The sequence below is a fragment of the Haemaphysalis longicornis genome, unplaced genomic scaffold (assembly GCF_048455015.1).
Source record: "Haemaphysalis longicornis isolate Haplotype H1 unplaced genomic scaffold, Haemaphysalis longicornis Haplotype H1 scaffold_9, whole genome shotgun sequence".
In the NCBI taxonomy this organism is placed as follows: domain Eukaryota; kingdom Metazoa; phylum Arthropoda; class Arachnida; order Ixodida; family Ixodidae; genus Haemaphysalis; species Haemaphysalis longicornis.
In genome coordinates this window covers 58,028,921-58,047,022 of record NW_027526460.1, presented here as the reverse complement: position 1 = coordinate 58,047,022, position 18,102 = coordinate 58,028,921, and the positions used below count along the sequence as shown (strand labels likewise).

The window sequence follows — 18,102 nt, the reverse complement described above, 5'->3', positions numbered from 1 at the left end:
TCAGTAAACACACCCAGTGAAGGAGCTTTGACGGTTCTACCAATGACAGCTCAAAAAAACAGACGCGGCCGGGGAGAATCGAACTTCTGACCTCCTCAACGTGAAGCCAGATTGTATCTAGCGTCCATCCCAATGGATGGTGCCTTAGTGCAAAATGGTGTGGTGAATTGAAACGAAACACGTAAACTAATAATAAAGCCTGTGATTCACACTTTTTAGCTGGGGACATGTTTATAAGTATCGTTTTCATTTTGCATACAGGCAAAAGAATGTTGCCAGGCTACTGTATCTTATGGTTGTCAGCATTATTTTTGGGAGGACACATACGGCTCGGAGACCTAAAAATTTCGATTTAAAAAGTTCTAGGGCATTAGCAGCAATACCGTTTCTTGTTAAGGTGCTTTACGTGGTGCCCTTTTATTTGCGATTTAGAATATATTCTCGACAAAAATCGGTCGTCTGTCCGTTTGAGCAGGGTTGGGCAAATAGGTATGCGATTGTGTGGCGGTTAAACCAAAGCAAACGTGAGTGAGTTAGAGAGACCATGCTTATTCCATTTTTAAGGCTTAAGGTATGGATGAGCGTAGGGAAGGTAGAGGGATTTTGAGAGTAGAAGGAAATCGAAAGGAATAAGTAAGCATCCAGCAGCTGTGTCAGCGGCCTGGACGGAACTGTTTGGTGGCAGTTAGTCGTAGTCGTTGTCTCTGGTGCGCATCGCCGTAAGCCGGTCACCGACTACTGGTGCTTCGCGGTGCAAGACGAAGCGCAGAACCACGCTCAACAAGTTAAAGCGTAATCCTGTTCATAATTCAAAGGTGCAACTAGGAGAGAGATCATATTAAACCTGCTTCCGGTATTATGCGCAGCTTATTTTCTTTTGGTTCTATGCCAGTCACTTCAATATTGGATTACCCCTACCTCATAAAAACTGACTGACTTCGAAGGCAAAACGCACACACGGCTATTTACAGATTTTCATACATCCTGAAAACAATTGGGGCAATGCTCGTCTCAAATATTCTCTTCAATTACTAGATCTGTCAAACGTGAAGGACACATCAGTTTTCAGCAATTTCAGCTTGTGATGCCCTGCTTTAGACAAGAAGACAAGCGCGCGTACACGGCGATAAGTTACTCGGAACTAGATTGAAGTGAGGCTAATTGGAGTGATATTTTTTTTTATATAGAATGCCACGAAAAAGCGCGTTTCTATACAATGAACTATCCACCGCCTGTTTTAAAATCTAGATATAAGTGCCGCTCGCAGGCAGGTTGGACATCTCGGACCAAGCTTAAGCTACAATGAAACGTTGTTGTTCCGTGCTCATGCTTGCTGTAATATTACAGCAGGCATTTGCCCACTCTGCGGCGACCGGCGATTTTGGGCAAGGTATAGACGTTTTCACGGTAAGAGCTTCTTAGTATAGAGAGGGAGCAGCTCAGTGCATCCCTAGTAAAAACGTCTGGCCCCTTTCGAGACGTTTAGCGTTACATGTGGACCATAACTTCTTTATATCGATCGATTTCACGTTTCCTTTATAATAAACGCCAGTAACGAGTAGTCTAACTCGTGCTCCAATCGACAGAGCAACACAGTGTAGTCTAATCAAAACGTTTAACGTGCTACCCCAAAGAATTAGCGTTAGAGAGTGATATAGACAAGCGCTTATTTATATTTACTTCAAAACATTTCTTCGAACAAGCGTGAAAATTTCACCTGGAACCTTAGCAGCAATGCTAGTACCGGACCACTGCAGCTAGTATTCTTTTATCATTGCATGCGCATTCCATTAGGCTCAAGAAAAACAATACATGATAATGATAACAAGCACAATATAGAATACGCAAATTGGACAGTTTGCAACGTGCGACAACGCAAAAATCATATAGCCAATAAGCTAAGCCCAGTGCGCGCATACGAAATTTGCGATCACATAACTGCAGGATTATACAGATGACATATCATGAAAACATATAATCAGAAAATATAGTACACTACGCCATACATAACTGCTTACAAAAGTAAAATTTGAACAGCTAGATAAGCGATGCAAGTTTGTTACATTGCATGTACTTCTTTGGTGGCCTTGAGAAGTTTTGACTATGTTTAATGTGAAGTGGTGTTCTCGACTATATTCTATCTCCGACATATTGCACGGTACGTTTACCATAACAATTATGCACCATAGCGAGGTTAAAGTTGCTGCCTGATTTGGTTGTTCTGTTTCTCGGGGGCGTTCCAAATATTGAGGATGGCATGGGGTTGTTTTTTATAAGATTTTATGTGTAAGACAAGCTATTTTGTAATCGCGTAAAGGTCGAAATGGGATTATTTCTCGCTGCTGAAAGAGTGTTGCTCTGTAAGCCGTGCATTTAGGCACTGTCATAATTCACAGCGCTCTTTCTTGCACTGTAACAACCGGTTCAAGATATGACTGTTAAGTATTGCCCGATGCTTCGACAAACTACGTTAGGAACTTTAGTGGAAGGTGCAGAAATTAATGGCTATTAGCGTTTATAAAGAAAAACGTAGACTCATGATATAGAATGAAACAGGAATGGCTCAATTTGCTCTGGGCCACTTTTATGTTCGGTATTTCGCATGGAGGCATCTCGGTGTAAAGCCGAGATATTTACTAATTCGAACTTTCTCAATTTTGGCTCTGCCTTTCTTTAGGGTTACAGGTTTATCAACTTGTTTGGTACAGCATCAGAACACGATATAGTTGGTTTTGCTTACATTAAGCGTTAGTCTGTTTTGGAAGAACCACCGTTCTATTTTTTAAGTTGTCTATTACCAATGTGTTCTCATTTGTCAATGTTCGACCCTAAGGCTAGAACCAGCGTGTCATCAGCGTAAATTACGCTTTCTCTTTCACCTCTGGAATTGGTCACGTAGAGTGCGATTAGAATTGGCCCTAAAACAGAGCCCTGCGTCATTCCATGCGCTACCGGTAGGAATTAGTGGTCTGAGTGTTCTATATTCACGCCCTCGTGCTTCTCTGCAAATAGCTCTGAAAGAAATTTAAAATCCCTCGGAAACCATAACAACTGAGCTTTTTAAAACGTATATCATGTCTAACCACATCCTTGGCTTTTTTACGTCCAAAAATAACCCAAGAACATGCTTGCTGATATTCGAAGTGATGTTTATTTTGTTTGCAGCGTTTAATACTGGTTTCAAGCAGTCGGCGGGCAGAATTTGGGAGGAACCATACAGCACGATATCAGAACGATTACGTGCATAGGTTTTTTTACGACAGAGTTAATTTTCTCCCAAAGCTTTCTTGGATATTTTTTACGGCATACAGTCTTTCGAGTAATTTACTGCTTCTTATTGCGGTATAAGAGGACGACAACACTGTCCGATGTCCCGTTTCCAGAGTAGTAAAACCTGGTAACATGCGTAGTCTAGTGCTCCAACAAAAAGGTGTTTCAATCATTTTTATGTACCTTAGGCTGTTCAGTTAATCTACTCAAATTCGTGTGTACTTCGTTCAAAAAGCATACTCTGTCTTTTTTTCAAAATAAACACGAGAAACGCACGTCCCAGGTTCTCTATTTATTTGATCCACTGTCCTGTGCATCCACTGTCCACTGTCCTGTGATCCACTCTCCTGTGCACCGCATTAGAGTAGTTTTAGTGAGCAATTTGACTGAGTAAATTTTATATTAAAATTGAAAAGAAATGGGGAATTGTTCTCCAAAAAACAAATATGGAGTTGACAGTGCTAGGTACAAAATAAAAGAATCGCTTTGGAACCACTAAAATACCTGCGCACACAGTTCAAGACTTGCACATAATTGGATATACAGAACTTGGAAGAGGGATCGGTGACCGCGCTGGCGGAAATCCAACAAACAAAAAAACTTAAACAAAAATTTTAGTCAGTTAAGCGGCATACAGTAGTGGGTGTAATTCCCTTCGGCACCACACCATGGGAGTGTCACATGGTGAGAAGCAAGCGTCTAGCCTGTCCAATCGCACCTTGTACCACGGCTTAGATGTGGTCCTTAATTCCCTAAATCCTTCCTTGCAAAAGTGATTTTCTTGTAACGGTGATGAGACCCCTCACTCTATTACTACAAGGGAATTTTCATTGTACGCAATGCAGCACAGGCTTCCAGAACAGTGCAACTCTTCCCCAAACAACGGTGTATATAAAACTCTTTAACCAATAAAGCCTCGCCTTGTTGAACTATTGTACTATATCAACCACATTAGCGGTGATAATCAAAGGCACAAACACAGAACATAACCAAGGGCTGAACAAGCTATAAAACACGCCCAACTAGTTCTTTCTTTCGCGTTTCGAAAGGTAAACCTGAACGCAACAAAACCCACATGAAGTCACTATATGGTAGTAAGGCTCAATGCGGGACTATATGAACGTCTATATAAGATTCTGAAAAGCTGTTTCTACTAATTTCTGCGTTATCTTGGCATACATATTTCGTAATATTATTACAATAAATGGATTAGTAGGATTATCTGCAGTAGAAACAACGTCGCAGTCGTATTACTTCGTGGGAAGTGTTCATAGTGTGTGAATACGATTGGCGGCCATTCGCACGGTGCTAGAGATAATACTTCTCGGCTCTAAAGTTTCTTGAGTTTCCTTTTCGACTAGCACCACCATTACATCATCAGTTGTTTTTTAAAAGTATGAAAAAAAAATGTGGTTGAAAGCGCTCTGTCTTGTGAGCCCCGAAAGGCGGAGGCTAGTGCATAGCGCAGCAGTAGCCTCAAGTACTGTACTTGCATGCCACGGAACAAACAATCTATGTACCTTTAACTCGAGTGGTACGCGGTGATGCGCCGTTCCGCAAAATATGCAGTCTCCCAACTACTTAGCTATTGGTTAATTTTAAATCTTGTGGAAAAATCGGATTAATGCATGTTTGCTCGTGCTCCGGATCAGACGCTGATTTCGTCTGCCGAAGGATTGCCGCCAACAAAATAGCACCGGCAGGTGGCGGAAGTAGTAGCCGATACGTAATCGCATTTTCGTATAAGCGATACTAAGCTGAACAGGCCATTCGATAACTTTTTTTTCCTAACGCAAAAGCAATCCACTCCAATGTTGTCGCAATGCTCGTCGACAACAGAAAACAAATTAAAACAGAGTGCAGCTAACATCAAGGTTTTCCTGTAGGATGTACACGTTTATTCTACAAAGATTAAGGTTCGTTCTTTTGCATTTGGCTGGGCGAAAGGCTAAGGACAATTATACAGATGTACCGACTGCCCACAACATTGTGGATGTACACTCAAAGCAGTTTGTTTACTCCTTTTTTGTACAGAACGCTTGTTGAGCGTTAGGGCTTAGTAGCTATGCCTCATTCGAATGAGAGAAAGCAAACAATAGCGTAATCATCTTGATTGTGTGAGAAGGCACAACAAGCCAATTATTTAGAAAATCGATATAGTATTCTACTGATTCAAGAGCGAAAACTAGTGCATCGTTACTTGGACCTTTAACTGACAAGGAAAGATTATGCCTAGGGAATTGCTATGCAGACGCGATCATTGCAAATTATGTGTCACACAATGTTCTCTGAAGGAAAGCAACCACACAAGTGTCGCTTCAGGGTGCGGGCCTGTAAGACCATTTGTTACGAACAGCAATACCGTGTAGATACGAAATAAGTGCATGCCATCAGAAAACGAACAAAATTGTGCGCTGTAGAAAAGGAACATAAATCAAGATCAAAAAGAGGCGTTCCGTGATAAGCAGTGCGCCATGAAAGAGGAAATCGAACTGTGCTTCAGAAAAAAAAGAACCATGGGTAAAACATAAAAAATAAGCAAAACTATTTCATTGTTTTCATTTGTATAACCTAAATGCTGACCACGCCGTTTTGGGAGGTGAAAAATATGAAATGAAGCATTTTGTCAGTAGACCCTAGCTCTAGCAACCACGCTACTGTCTATTTCTGTTAGGGACGCAATATAAAGTGAGAACTATCAATTTTTCAAATCACAGGTGTCCATTTTAGCCGTTTGTTAAATTTATGCGAAAACTGTGCAACTATGCCACTATGCAAAATTTATTATTTAGCATGCCAAAAAAGCAGCCCCCCTCCCTTTGTAAGTTACGAAGCGTACGCAATACCTTTAAATCTTCTGTGTTAATTATTCAAGAATATATTTGTATGTGACGGGCGCCAATCATTTCTGTAACCAAAATCATCTAGAAAAATAGTTATAAGCGCAGTTTTCAAGTTACTCCGAAAATTATAGTATACTTACGCAAAATTCTACAGGCATCACATGCCTCACGATCTACTTCATCAACGCGCAATTGTTTTCTTTTTTTCGCTTCTAGTGTTGACCGAGGAGAGCGTGTGCTTTTCGTTTCCCACACAACCTGTTTAGCAGTACTTTTCCTGATCGTGCATGGATAAGCAGATAACTGCGCACTTTGTCATCATGGGACCCAAGTTAAACCCATTAAGCTCCTTAAATTCCCTCTTGGCGCAGACTTATCAAGTTTCGTAATCATCAGCTTACGTGCATATTTTTCCATTTCAACTCAGTTGATGAAGACTTTCGAGACGATGGTGTCCATATTTAACTCGAACAATGACACGACATTGGAGTGCTTGACGGCGTACCGAACAACCTTCAACCCGGACGCACGCACCGCCGATTATGTCTGGATGGTTCCAATTCCAGGAATCCCAACCCCGTGAGTAATCTTCTGCCTTATTTTTATTTTGTTTTATGGTGCCAGGAGAGCACACGTAATAGAGTAGTGTGTCAGAAGAAACCCAGCATATGAAGGGCTCGATAAGTTCTTCATCACAAGAGAGATAACAATGCGCCGTATTAGAGAAATAAAATTTAGTCTCGTGTTCTGCCGGACTGCGGAAATAGAACTTGCCTTGATCAAAAGCTGCGCACCGGCCGGTGCGCAGGCTGAGGATGGGTTCGCAATATAAACGGACCGGTGCTCGCCCCTTCGGTCTTATGGGGGCAATGCCTAAAGTCGGTTTGGCCAGCCATCTGTTGCTCGGTTTCTTGTATGAAACAGCCTTTCGAATTGGCGGATAGCTTTTCAAGCTCCCGTGACATAACTATATTGTGACGGCCAAACGCTTGTTAGAATAAATGCATAGCAAGAGGACCATATCGATAAAGGCTGACGGGGTAACATTAGTGGAAGACGAAGGTGAGCATCACTTTTTGGTCGGTTATGTGACAAAGTTATATAGCGGTATTTAGTGTACCTAAGCTTTACCCTATTTGGTTTTGTGCTTACGAGGTTATTGTTGCTGTGTGCACAATTACGCAACACATACAAGAGTCTAAACCGGTCATGTTTTTATGTTTAAGCTACATTTTAATCGCCGAACTACTGTTGCAAAACGTATTCGTAGCACTTCCTCTTGCAAAGCTGCCATTTTCCTGACTGACACCAACAGTTTCCTGCCCGAAGGCAGCTCTTTTAGGCAGCGAAGTAGGTAATGTGAATGCAAACAACAATATACATGCTTTTTGAGTTACTATTGCTGCTATTTCGCATAGTACGCGCACAGAGCATGCCCTAAGGGAGCTTGCTGAATTGAGTTAATTTCGGCAAATTACGACAACCAGACCAGATTTTGCCTAAAGGTTCTGATCACGCGGTTTCATATTGTATATCTCGCTCATGAAGCCAAGTAGGGGGAGTGAAAGTCACAAATTATTTGAGGAAATGTTTGATCTTTGTGATGAGCCCGATTTGTCATAAAAAAGTATTCAAATTTGGAGGCACGATGAAGCATGACCGCATGATTTTTAAAGCGAAGCTTAGGGTTCTCACTGATGGCGTCTGTAATGCAAAAACTACATGCAGGAAAGCCAACTTTCTCTGACAAAGATGACGAATTATCGTAGTGAACGAAATTAACGTTTCCCGTGGCCTGAATCGAACCCGGGTGAATCGCATTATTAAGCCGGCGTCTATCTGTCAGCTCGATTTCAACATGGTCGAAGAAGTTTGGATTTGGAGAGGGGTTCATGGTGCGCAGACGACAACCAAAGAATCCGTCACGAGAAAGCATCGCGTTCAACCATAGTCGTCGTTAAACGAAGGGGAGCATGGTTTTTAATTGTTCCTACACCGGAATATCACTAAGTATGTTCGTCGTTAAATCGGTTATTGCCGAAACCAGCTATTGATAACGCCGTATTGTATTCCTCATGTTTTCGAAAACGCAATCCTGAACATTGTAATTACAACTTTTGTATATAAACTTTTCAATTACACGATTTATTTGTTCGCGCAGGCATCTTTCTACATTCACCATTTGTCTCTTCCACAAAATCTGGGAAAAAAGTGAAAAAGAGTTAGGAACAGTCTGGCTTGATTGTTTGTTACTAACACAAGAATACTGATTACAATTGTTTAAATATTTTCAGGCTAGCGCTCAATATTCACACGCAGGTAGAGGATGGCGGAAAATTGCTTCGCACTCTGGATGATGGTACGTGTACCTTCTTCTATATGGTCAGGCGTTGTAGGTATTTACCTATTCGTCAATCTGTGTAGCAATTTCTTTTTGTCCAATCGAACCTACGCAAATACCACATGTTGTAAACGTTCGAGTTAGCATTGTCCTAAGCAACACACACGGATACTCTTAGTACCATTGGGTTTGACAACGCCACCTGTGTTTTTGAAGCGACCGTTTGTGGGAGTGCAAACAGTACGCATCTGATATATTTTTCATTGATAGCCGATTTCAGGAATTATTTACAAACGCCCCCGTCTGTGTTCAAAAATTATTTAAATTTTTGAAAATTGAAAATAACTGAAAATTATTGAAATTTCAAAATTTATTGAAAGTTTACATAGGCCTATTATTTATTTAAATATGCAGGTAAGTTTTTGTAAATTTAGCGTGCAGAACGAGTCAATGCATACTAAGGTTAGTTTCACACTTTAGAAGAAGTAGGTAATATTACAAGCTTACCACCTAGTGAAAGTTTGCAAAGGAGCAGCTTGTGTCTTTCTGAACCAATCTTGCCCAAGTATTTGTCACGCCTCTACTAGCCAACAATTGTCCTCACCTAAAGCCGAAGCTGGGCGCTTTCACAAGAAGCATGAAAGCAATCCCAGCGAAGTATAGCGTATTTTGCCGTGTTTCAAAAACATCTATTCAAAAAAATTGCCCCCACCTCCCCGAAGGGAATCGTGAGGAAGTGCGAATGCATTTCTTGCGCCGAGAGTACACGGCGTAGTAATTCTGCCATCGCCTTGAGAGGCGCAGTACCGGCGAGGGGGAGCTGTCAGGCGAGGGGAGAGGCGCGCGCCGAGGGTGAGTGCAAACCTAACGGAGAGGCGCGCCAGCTGCAGAGCATGTGACGTCACGGCGCGAGGAGAGGGGGAGCAGACGCAAAGGCGCCAGCGCGCGCGGTCACGTGGGAGTGTGACGTCACGGCGCGAGGAGCGGTGCGGGAGCCGGCGCGGGCGCGCGCAGCCACGGCGCGGGAGGCGGAGCGCGCGCGGGTCACGTGGGGTGTGATGTCGCTGCGCCGTTGCTACAGACGCTCCTCTCTGCTCCTCGCGCCGTTGCTAGGGGAGAGGAGGAGGAGCGCGGATGACGGCGGATTCAGGGTCGCTTATAAAGTGCATCGCACTTAAAACATGCCAAAAATGAACAGCCTTCGCGCAATAAATCAGAGAGCATGATGGCCCAATTTTTGTTCTCCCCGTGGTGGTCTACAACTCGTGTAACATTACTGACAAGTATATTCAATGACACACATTCTTTGAAAACTTTTCAGGCTCAACTATTGTTAGCGAATTCTTGTACACAGACTACACGAACTGCGCTGTCGAAGAAGTTGACTTTGGTGGTCCTCGTAAGTTGTAATTCTATTGTCGGGCAATTATACGTACTTACCTGTTTTTTGCTGTGTTCCCTCTTGTTTTCAATATCATTCGGGTTTTCTGCTCAGTACGATATTATGTTCGTAACAGAAGATGCAACCTAACCTGCATGCATGGCGTTTGGTCGATGCGACATGGAGGGTAATCTATTGCAACAGAATTGAAAGTTGGGCGAGTTGGTGGGTATTCATTTCGAAGTGTAACAGCGTGAAAAACGGACGAGAGACACAGAAGAAATTCGCAAAGCGGGTGCGCGTCTCGCAAATTTCTTCGGTGTCCCACGTCGTTATTTTTCAAGCTGTTGCTATTCAAACTTGGTAACCTATTGTTACAAGAAAGCCAGGACCAAGCGCTTGGAAGTGTCCCTAAGTTGAACGATAAAGCAGGTTGGCGTCATATTTACTTTGCCTGTATGCAATGACGACATTAGCGAGAAACTCTCTGAAGTTTGCGCGTTTGTCGCCCCGAACAAACAAAACTAGGCGAGACGATCTTCTAAAAAAATGCAACCACACAAGGACGAACAAAACAAAATGACAAATAAGTGCTTCGGTGACCTTTGGAATTAGGTGGGGGGCCGGGAAGGGGCTGCATATGGCGTCCACACTGGGAATAAATTGCGGCTTTCCGTGTATTGTTTACCCTGAGGTATCTGCTAGAATCTCAGCTTTTTATCATAGTAATTCATATCTAATTTATTATTACGCAATCTAGAAGAATCCACATCACGGTATGAGGTCAAAATATCCCAGGAAAATATAATTAAAATAGACTACAGAGCCGAGCTATGCTTGTATCCAGCGTGTATTTTCCTGTTTTTGGTGCGTTACTTTTTTCATCAATGAAACTATGCCTAAATAAATATACTCGCGCGTAATAAATATTCAGAATCTAATCTGTAAAGATGATGACTTGAATGCTCAGGATCGCTGTAGTTTGTTGATGCAATTTTATTCAACATTTTAACTCGAGGGTTCCAGATTTCTCCTTTTAAATGTTTTTGACGTGAAGATTTTGTATTGATGAATACTTCTGAATAACGACTGAAACATGCTTAAAGACGCAGTTTTATCCTGGTTGAACAGCGGTTAGCATAGTACTGGCTCCTCAACATTGTTGTATCATTTTATAGCGTTCACTATAATCATGGATATGAAATGGCTATCTATTTCAGCCGTTCGCTTCCTCGCCGGAAATCAAAATAATTTCCAATATTAGTTCACGAATGTCTAGGCTTAACTTATCCGCCTTCGTGTTACGCTTTTTGCCTGAACGAGAACGAAGTTTCCATTCATTTTCCAGCAATAGGTCTCAAAAGAACACTTTTGGTTCATGAATCTGGTGTCTATATTTATGTGGCGAATGGTGCATAAAGGTTGGGCAACCATCTGTGTCTACTTTTCCGTAATGAAACCGGGATTTTCCTTTTTTTCAGTGTGCATTCTCTGGAGTGATACAGCAGTGAAAGATTCAGTTCCGCAACACTGCATTGACGAGTTTGCGGCATTGTGTGGCGTTAATGTTCCCGAGCATACCAGGGATTTATGCGTGGATGGCGAAGGCGAGTTCTGAGCACATAGACCCATCACCCGTGATGTACGACGTAAAAAATGCCCCAGAATAAACACAAAGCACACACCTGAAGAATAAAACATATTTGGGCATTTCCAAGTCTCATTTATGGCTTCTATAAATGCGAGATGGAGTCGGCGTCATTGTAAAAAGGTGATGAGACGCGGGATCTTCACGTTGTAGCATGTGTTTTGTGGTACAAGATAAATGTATTGAGCTGAAGGGGGAGATGTAGCAAGAAATCTGCGGGGATATTTGAGCTAAAGTGATGAATAAAAAAACACATAAATTAAGAAAAAGCAAGTCACCCTGTTCGTATAACGCCAATGTTTGGCCAGAAAACGGTACTAATATGGCAATCCTTGTTCGTGAGATTGAATCAGTATCTAAAGGGGAAATAGAACAATCACTGATACAGGTGAAGATCGCGAAAGGCGCATAATACGTCGAAATATAAAAAAAAATGAAGTTAGGACTTTGGAGAGGCATTGATGGAGGTACGGGTGCAGGCATTGTCGGACGGGCTGCAGACTTTACCGTACCAACAGCCTACAATGACTCCTACCAAACTTAAAGGATGAGAATGGTTACCACAAAAACTTAGAAATTACCTACCAATGACAGTACCATAGGTGGCTTAGAACCTATATTTGCACATACAGCTAGCTGCTTTCTGACAGCCTTTATGTTGCTAACGCCCAAGTGCAGCTGCAGGATTTAGTGCGCCAAGATATCTGTGCTGAAGAAGTGCGTTAGCCTTTGTGGGAAAGAGATTATTGATTGTCACCATAGTGTATACGCACAGTGTATGAATGGGCTAACTGCAGCGTGCACGATATCATTGTTGGTCGAAAAACTTTTTTTCACGTACCCAGATATTGTACAGTGACGGAGAAGTGAAAAGCGAACATGATAATATTGTCACGTAGCCAAGGACGAAGCAGTTGTTTGGAAAAGAAACAAGTTTATTGGAGCGAACTTGTGCTCCCCTAACAACTGAAAAGAATACAGAGGCGGCGAAGCAGTGGTCAACAAAGTGACGTACGTGCGTCGGCGAGCGTCGCAGAATCGAATGCCCCGGCGTCTGCTCTGCAGGCTTTTTATCTTTCGGCGCGCGTGGTTCTGGAACCGTCGATTCGCATCGAGAACGTTGTAGATGCAAGAAGATTATTCCGGGATGTTCACGTTAGATCGGAATGCTCTCCCTATCTGAACAGATAACACATGCGGCACAGAAAGAAAGAATGGAACACGCGCTTCCCTTGGCACGGAGATAACACAGACCGGCGCAGCCGGGCGGTAAAAGCAAAACGCAAATAAACAAACCCAATGCATGGTTCGCGGCAATATGCACCAGAACAAGCGAAATTGAGAAATTTGTTTTGTGAAGGCACCTGAACCCGGTTGTGGTATATTTGCAAATTTGCGTTTACACACCTACCTTATGTTATGCGGTGGTGGCACAGCTTTACCAGGTTAGAAAGAGATTGCGCTATTTCTGCGGTCAAATTCCCATTTGCGCGTTAACGTCCCACTTGTCTATGTCTGCACACCTCAGTACACGGTCGTTGGCTTTGAGGACCTTCAGTGCTGATGAACTGATGCTTCTTCGTTGATAATTTAGGCGTGCTGGTTGCTTGTGAGATGTCATTACTGGCGTGCCGGCTTCCCGGCGTGTTGTCGTGGCCAGTACTAAGGCAAACCGTTTATGCTGTTTCCGTTTTGGTTGCATGCGCTGTCAGTTCGGAGATTTCTTGTACTGCCACGCTAACAGCTCCGATAACATGCGCTGTTTAACGTGGAAATGAGGCTCCGCCACGGTCTCTGGTAACTTGATTGCTTGCGTAATTGGCGCCAAGGGTGATTCGGTGACCCTTGATCAAGACGGAGTGCGTGTTTAGTGAAATCGGCCGGACTCTAATGTGCCTTCGAACATGCAATGGAATCCGCCTCTTGCTGTCTTCCATGGAGTGGGCGTTACCTATTCTAGCTTCCTTAGTGCAGTTTTGAAAAAGAAAATATTGCGGGAGGGAATGTACTGCGGAAAAAACAACGCTCCTGACCATCCAACTATGAAAAAGCTACTGAATGACCGAAGTTGAAGCAGCAGCAAAGAGACCACTGGACGGAGGAATCAGAGACCCTAATTTTTGCGCAAAGAAAATATTCTAATGGCGCGTTAAGAATTTTCGCATCCTGTAGAAGGTGCATTTGCCAAATGTGGGGATAAATAAACTGATAATTGTCACGACTTCAAGAAGGCCAATGCGTTCAGTTGAAATTACGCTTCGTTGAATCAGTTAAAATTGTCGTCACATTTACATCTTAGCTGCACATTTACCACCCGTAAATTCGCAGACCACTCCTCCTATAGCTTATGAGGCCAGGTAGGCAGTTGGCACTTGATAATTTGGGAAAATGGAACACATAAATTACGAAATATATAACGTGGCTGCGTATATTATCAACTTTATTCAAGCTACGCTGATTTTCTGTCGCAATAATGACCTCCATAGCGCCACACCAATCGTTTGGAAGTTCACGCGTGGCCCGTAAGCTGAAATATATTCAATGAGAAACTTTAAGCAATGCCACGGCGCCAAAAAAAAATCAACCTCTCTTCTTTCGCAACGGCAACGAAGGGGGAATGCGCAGCGTTCCAAAATCAGCCCGAACACTAAACGAATTCACCCAGAAGCGACCACCAGTTTCTTATCTGGGGCCTTATTCTCGACTGCGCAAATTCCAGGGAACTGGGGAATTTGCCGGAAGTTTTTCCTGATTGTCTTTCAATTTTGGTCGCGTACTTCCGGGTGACCGAGCGGTTTTGTGTGCTTTCGTCATTTTGATGTTTCATGACGTTTACTGTCAACAATTCTAACGTTTGCCTTATTTCTGTCTACGTGAAGTGCCCAATTCTTGGCCGGCAACGAATAACTAGACTAAAGGCATCGAACGTGACAGCGTAAGCCTGTCTTTGCCATTCAACAACAATATTACTTGTAATACACGCCCTCTCTGTGATTGACTGAGAAGGCGTGACATAATTTAAAGAGTTGTCGGGAACGATTACGTCCTCCATTGGCAACTTCAGCCTGCGTAACGTGACGTAATGTTACACAACAGCTTGAAAATGGCGGCTGCTTTTGCCGCGAAATAGGGCAAAAAAATTCACCCCACCTCCTCGAAGGGAATCGTGAGGAAATGCGAATGCATTTCTTTTGCGCGAGAGTGCGCGGAATTTATAATTAATGAGGAGACGGTGATTTGTAGCGTAACCGTTTATTTAACACCTGTTTGTGTTGTCGTTGTACTTGACGGCCACGATCACTGCCTTGTGGTCGGTAAAGTGCAGTCAAAGGGTCTTTGAGAAGCATGAGGGCGTGGCAGAGTGGGGCGAGCGTCGAGAGGAGAAGCACCGAAGCACCGCGCCTACCCTCGCCTACACTCTCCCACACACGCGGGAGCTCCGGCGAGCTCCCGCGATGCGAGCGCCCTCACACGCCCGAGCGCGCTCCTCCTCTCCACTCACTCGCCGCTGATCCACCCGCACCACCTGCTCCGGTTGCTAGGGGAGAGAAGGAGCGCGCGCGCTCGCAGCTGTTGCTATGGGAGAGGGGGTGAGAGCGGAGAGATAACACCTGCGGGCGCGTGGACGCCGCACGGCGCCTGACATGGCTCGACTAAGAAATGCATTCGCATTTAAAAATTTCCCCTACCTTCGGCGCCGCGAAATGTCCGCGAAATGTCCACGAATTTTTAGCAGGCGCAGTTTCGCATGACGCGCGGTTTAAAGCATGTTTTATACCGAAACAAACAATAGTTTCGACTGTTTCCAAGTCAGAGATCACAGAGCATACAAATCACGTGCAGTATTTTTCATTTATGTTTGACAATAAAATAAAAAATTTTTGTTTGGAGTAACCGCAATATAAGAGGGGAGTACAAGCCTTTCCATGAGAAAGTGAACCCAATGCACGGTATTTGTCCACGCCCCTCCTAGTAAGCTGCTGGGTCACATGATCGAACTCAAGAAAAAAATAGCAAAGAAAACTAACTGTTTTGTTAACTACAGCGCTGACTGAAGTTGAACTTGACGAATGCGTGAATCGGTGTCATCGGTGCGCTCCGCGGTTATCAGGCGCATACTGCTTCGCTGCTCTTGTGTGTCATACAAGCGATAGTCGCGGCCATCTTTTTCTGTGATCATGCCATAAACTTGTAACAGTACTATCCATGCTGCGCGGCTTGTGCACCGTTATCTTATTCTCCCTTTCTACCTTCTTCTGTCGACCCTTTTTCCTTTCTATCCCCCTCCTAGACTCAGTCTTGATTGAGGTGCCCTCAACCCGAGAGGCAGTTATCGGCTGAGTCAACTATCGTTTCTCTTCTTATAAAGCAACTCTTTCTCTCTCTCTCTCTCTCTGATGTTGAAGAAGAAGAAGTTGATAATGATGATGACGAATGTTGATCAAGCAAACTAGTAAAATGATGAGCTTTGTTAGCATGTTTGAACCGGCACCTAAATAAAAATTGGATAAGGCACTGATTCAGATGACGATTGAAAGATACGGGAAAAGAACTAATAACTTGTGATTGCGGAAATACTGTGCTCCGAAATTTAGCACAATTTTTACAAAATGCCCTAGTTGTTAGAGCTGCAGTAGCAAGGTAAGTCCCCCAATGGTGCGAGCTTATTGAAGGGGTACGCACAATGAATAAAACTTATTTATCAATAACCGCAATGTCAGTTGTACGAAAGACCTCAACACCTACTGTACCTAAAAAGGCTGCAGACCGAGCATTTCTTTCGTGCCATCAACGTCATGCAAACACTCTATTAACGATACCAGGAAACTATACCTGCCCTGAATAGCGGCAGAGGATTAGACTGAGTCGACAAAACAAGAAGCCGACCAAACAACACACAGCAACGCCCACATAGGTTCATGAGCGCCTTATACTAGGGTTTTGCGGATAGAGTAATTCTTTCCTAACAGTGAGAAGTAGCGCATCCGGGCCTCTGCTGGAGAAGTAGGCACTATTACTGCAAATTGCATGCAGCCTTACCAGAGCATTTTAATATAAACCGAACGCGCCCTGGTGGCTCAATGGCTAAGGCGTTGTGCAACTGAGCTCGTGGACGCGGGTTCGGTTCCCGGCCACGGCGGCCGCGTTTTGGATGGGGGTTAAAGCGAAAACGCCCCTGTGTTCGAGATTTTGCGGCACGTTAAAGATCCCCATGTGGTCAAAATTAATCCGGAGCCTTCAACTACGGCGTGCCTCATCGCTTGTGTAGCGTCAGCGCGTTAACGCTCACAATCAATCACTCCATAAATCAATCAATCGTACAACTAGTCAACGAGCCAATAAATCAATCAATATAAACGGCGACTGTAATTCAGAAAATAACTGCCAACAAGGACGAAATACGATCCTAAGACACGCAACAAGCTACCGCACGTACAAGACAGTTCTAAATTTTCACATGTACTCATAGCACCCGGTGGTATTTTAAGAATGATTTCAAATTGTTTATAGGGGTACTTTGTGCGCTTCGAGCATAAAGATTATAATTTGACTTTTTGAAGTACCCGCCGCGGTGGCTCAGTGGCTAAGCCGTTGCGCTGCTGAGCATGACGTCGCGCGTTCGATTCCGGGCCGCGGCGGCCGCTTCTCTGGTGCAGGCGATAAGCAAAAACGCCCCTGTGTACGAGATTTCGGCGCACCATAAAAATCGCCAGGCGGTCAAAATGAATCCGGAGCCCTCCACTACGGCGCGCTTCATCACCTGCGTTGCGTCGGTGCGTTAAACCCCACAATCAATCAATCGAATTTTTGAAGTATATGTTGTTGTAGAAAAAGTGGGTTAAACAGAGACCTCAATCATGCGGTTGATTGTTTGTGCGCAGAAATCGAAAGGAAATTGAAAGAGATATGTTTGAACTCGCCTTTAGGATGGGTAAGGAAAAATAAAAGTCAATAAACTCAGCTGCCGTTGACACGTGTGCTGTGATGATCACATTTGGCAGAAATAAATCCAAAACGCTGTTGCAATGTGCTTGGATGAATCCGGCAGACACTAAGTAAAGAACGGTACATTAGCATGTCACTACGAGAATTGTACTTAAGCAATGCGGATTTGCAAACTAATGGCAGTATTATATTTTAGAAATTCGAAATAGCACTAGTTGAAAAACTACGGAAAAATCACACAACTTTTTGCTTGAACAAGAAAAGCCCATTATTCAGTATGCGACTGAGACAACACACAGAATGCGCAAAGTAAAAATGGTGAAACTGGTGTTGATATTGGGAAAATTATAGTGTTGTTCATACCTTTCAAACGCTATCAGAAATGACGGGTATACACACAGTTAGGAGCAGAAACACAAAGTTGCGCTAGCCTTAGATACACTCTTAATCTGGTTTCACGTAAGATCCACTTAGTAACTGGAACTTTTTTGCAAAAAAGTTCCAGTTATATAATTGGAACCGTGTTCCACATATCCTGAAAATTAAGTGGAACAGTGCACCACATATTTTTGCAACTAAATTAATTGGATCGGTGTTCCAAATAGAAGTATGCGGATCACTGTTCCAAATAAAAGGGTAGTTTAAGTTACTGGAACATTGATCCATGTAAAAT

The 18,102-nt window shown here is 43.4% G+C and overlaps 1 protein-coding gene across 2 annotated transcripts; it reads left to right on the top strand.

Annotated features, from left to right (window-relative positions):
- Window positions 1-1,262: 1,262 nt before the first annotated feature.
- Window positions 1,263-11,552, top strand: LOC144152232 (uncharacterized). 2 transcript variants are annotated; one of them, XM_077683470.1, is made up of 5 exons: window positions 1,263-1,407; window positions 6,541-6,692; window positions 8,408-8,472; window positions 9,776-9,853; window positions 11,317-11,552. In XM_077683470.1, the coding sequence occupies exons 1-5, from the start codon at window positions 1,303-1,305 to the stop codon at window positions 11,451-11,453; spliced, it is 537 nt and encodes a 178-aa protein (XP_077539596.1). In that variant the 5' UTR covers window positions 1,263-1,302; the 3' UTR covers window positions 11,454-11,552. The 2 variants fall into 2 exon arrangements, with proteins under 2 accessions (XP_077539596.1, XP_077539597.1); XM_077683471.1 differs by lacking the exon at window positions 9,776-9,853.
- Window positions 11,553-18,102: the final 6,550 nt, after the last annotated feature.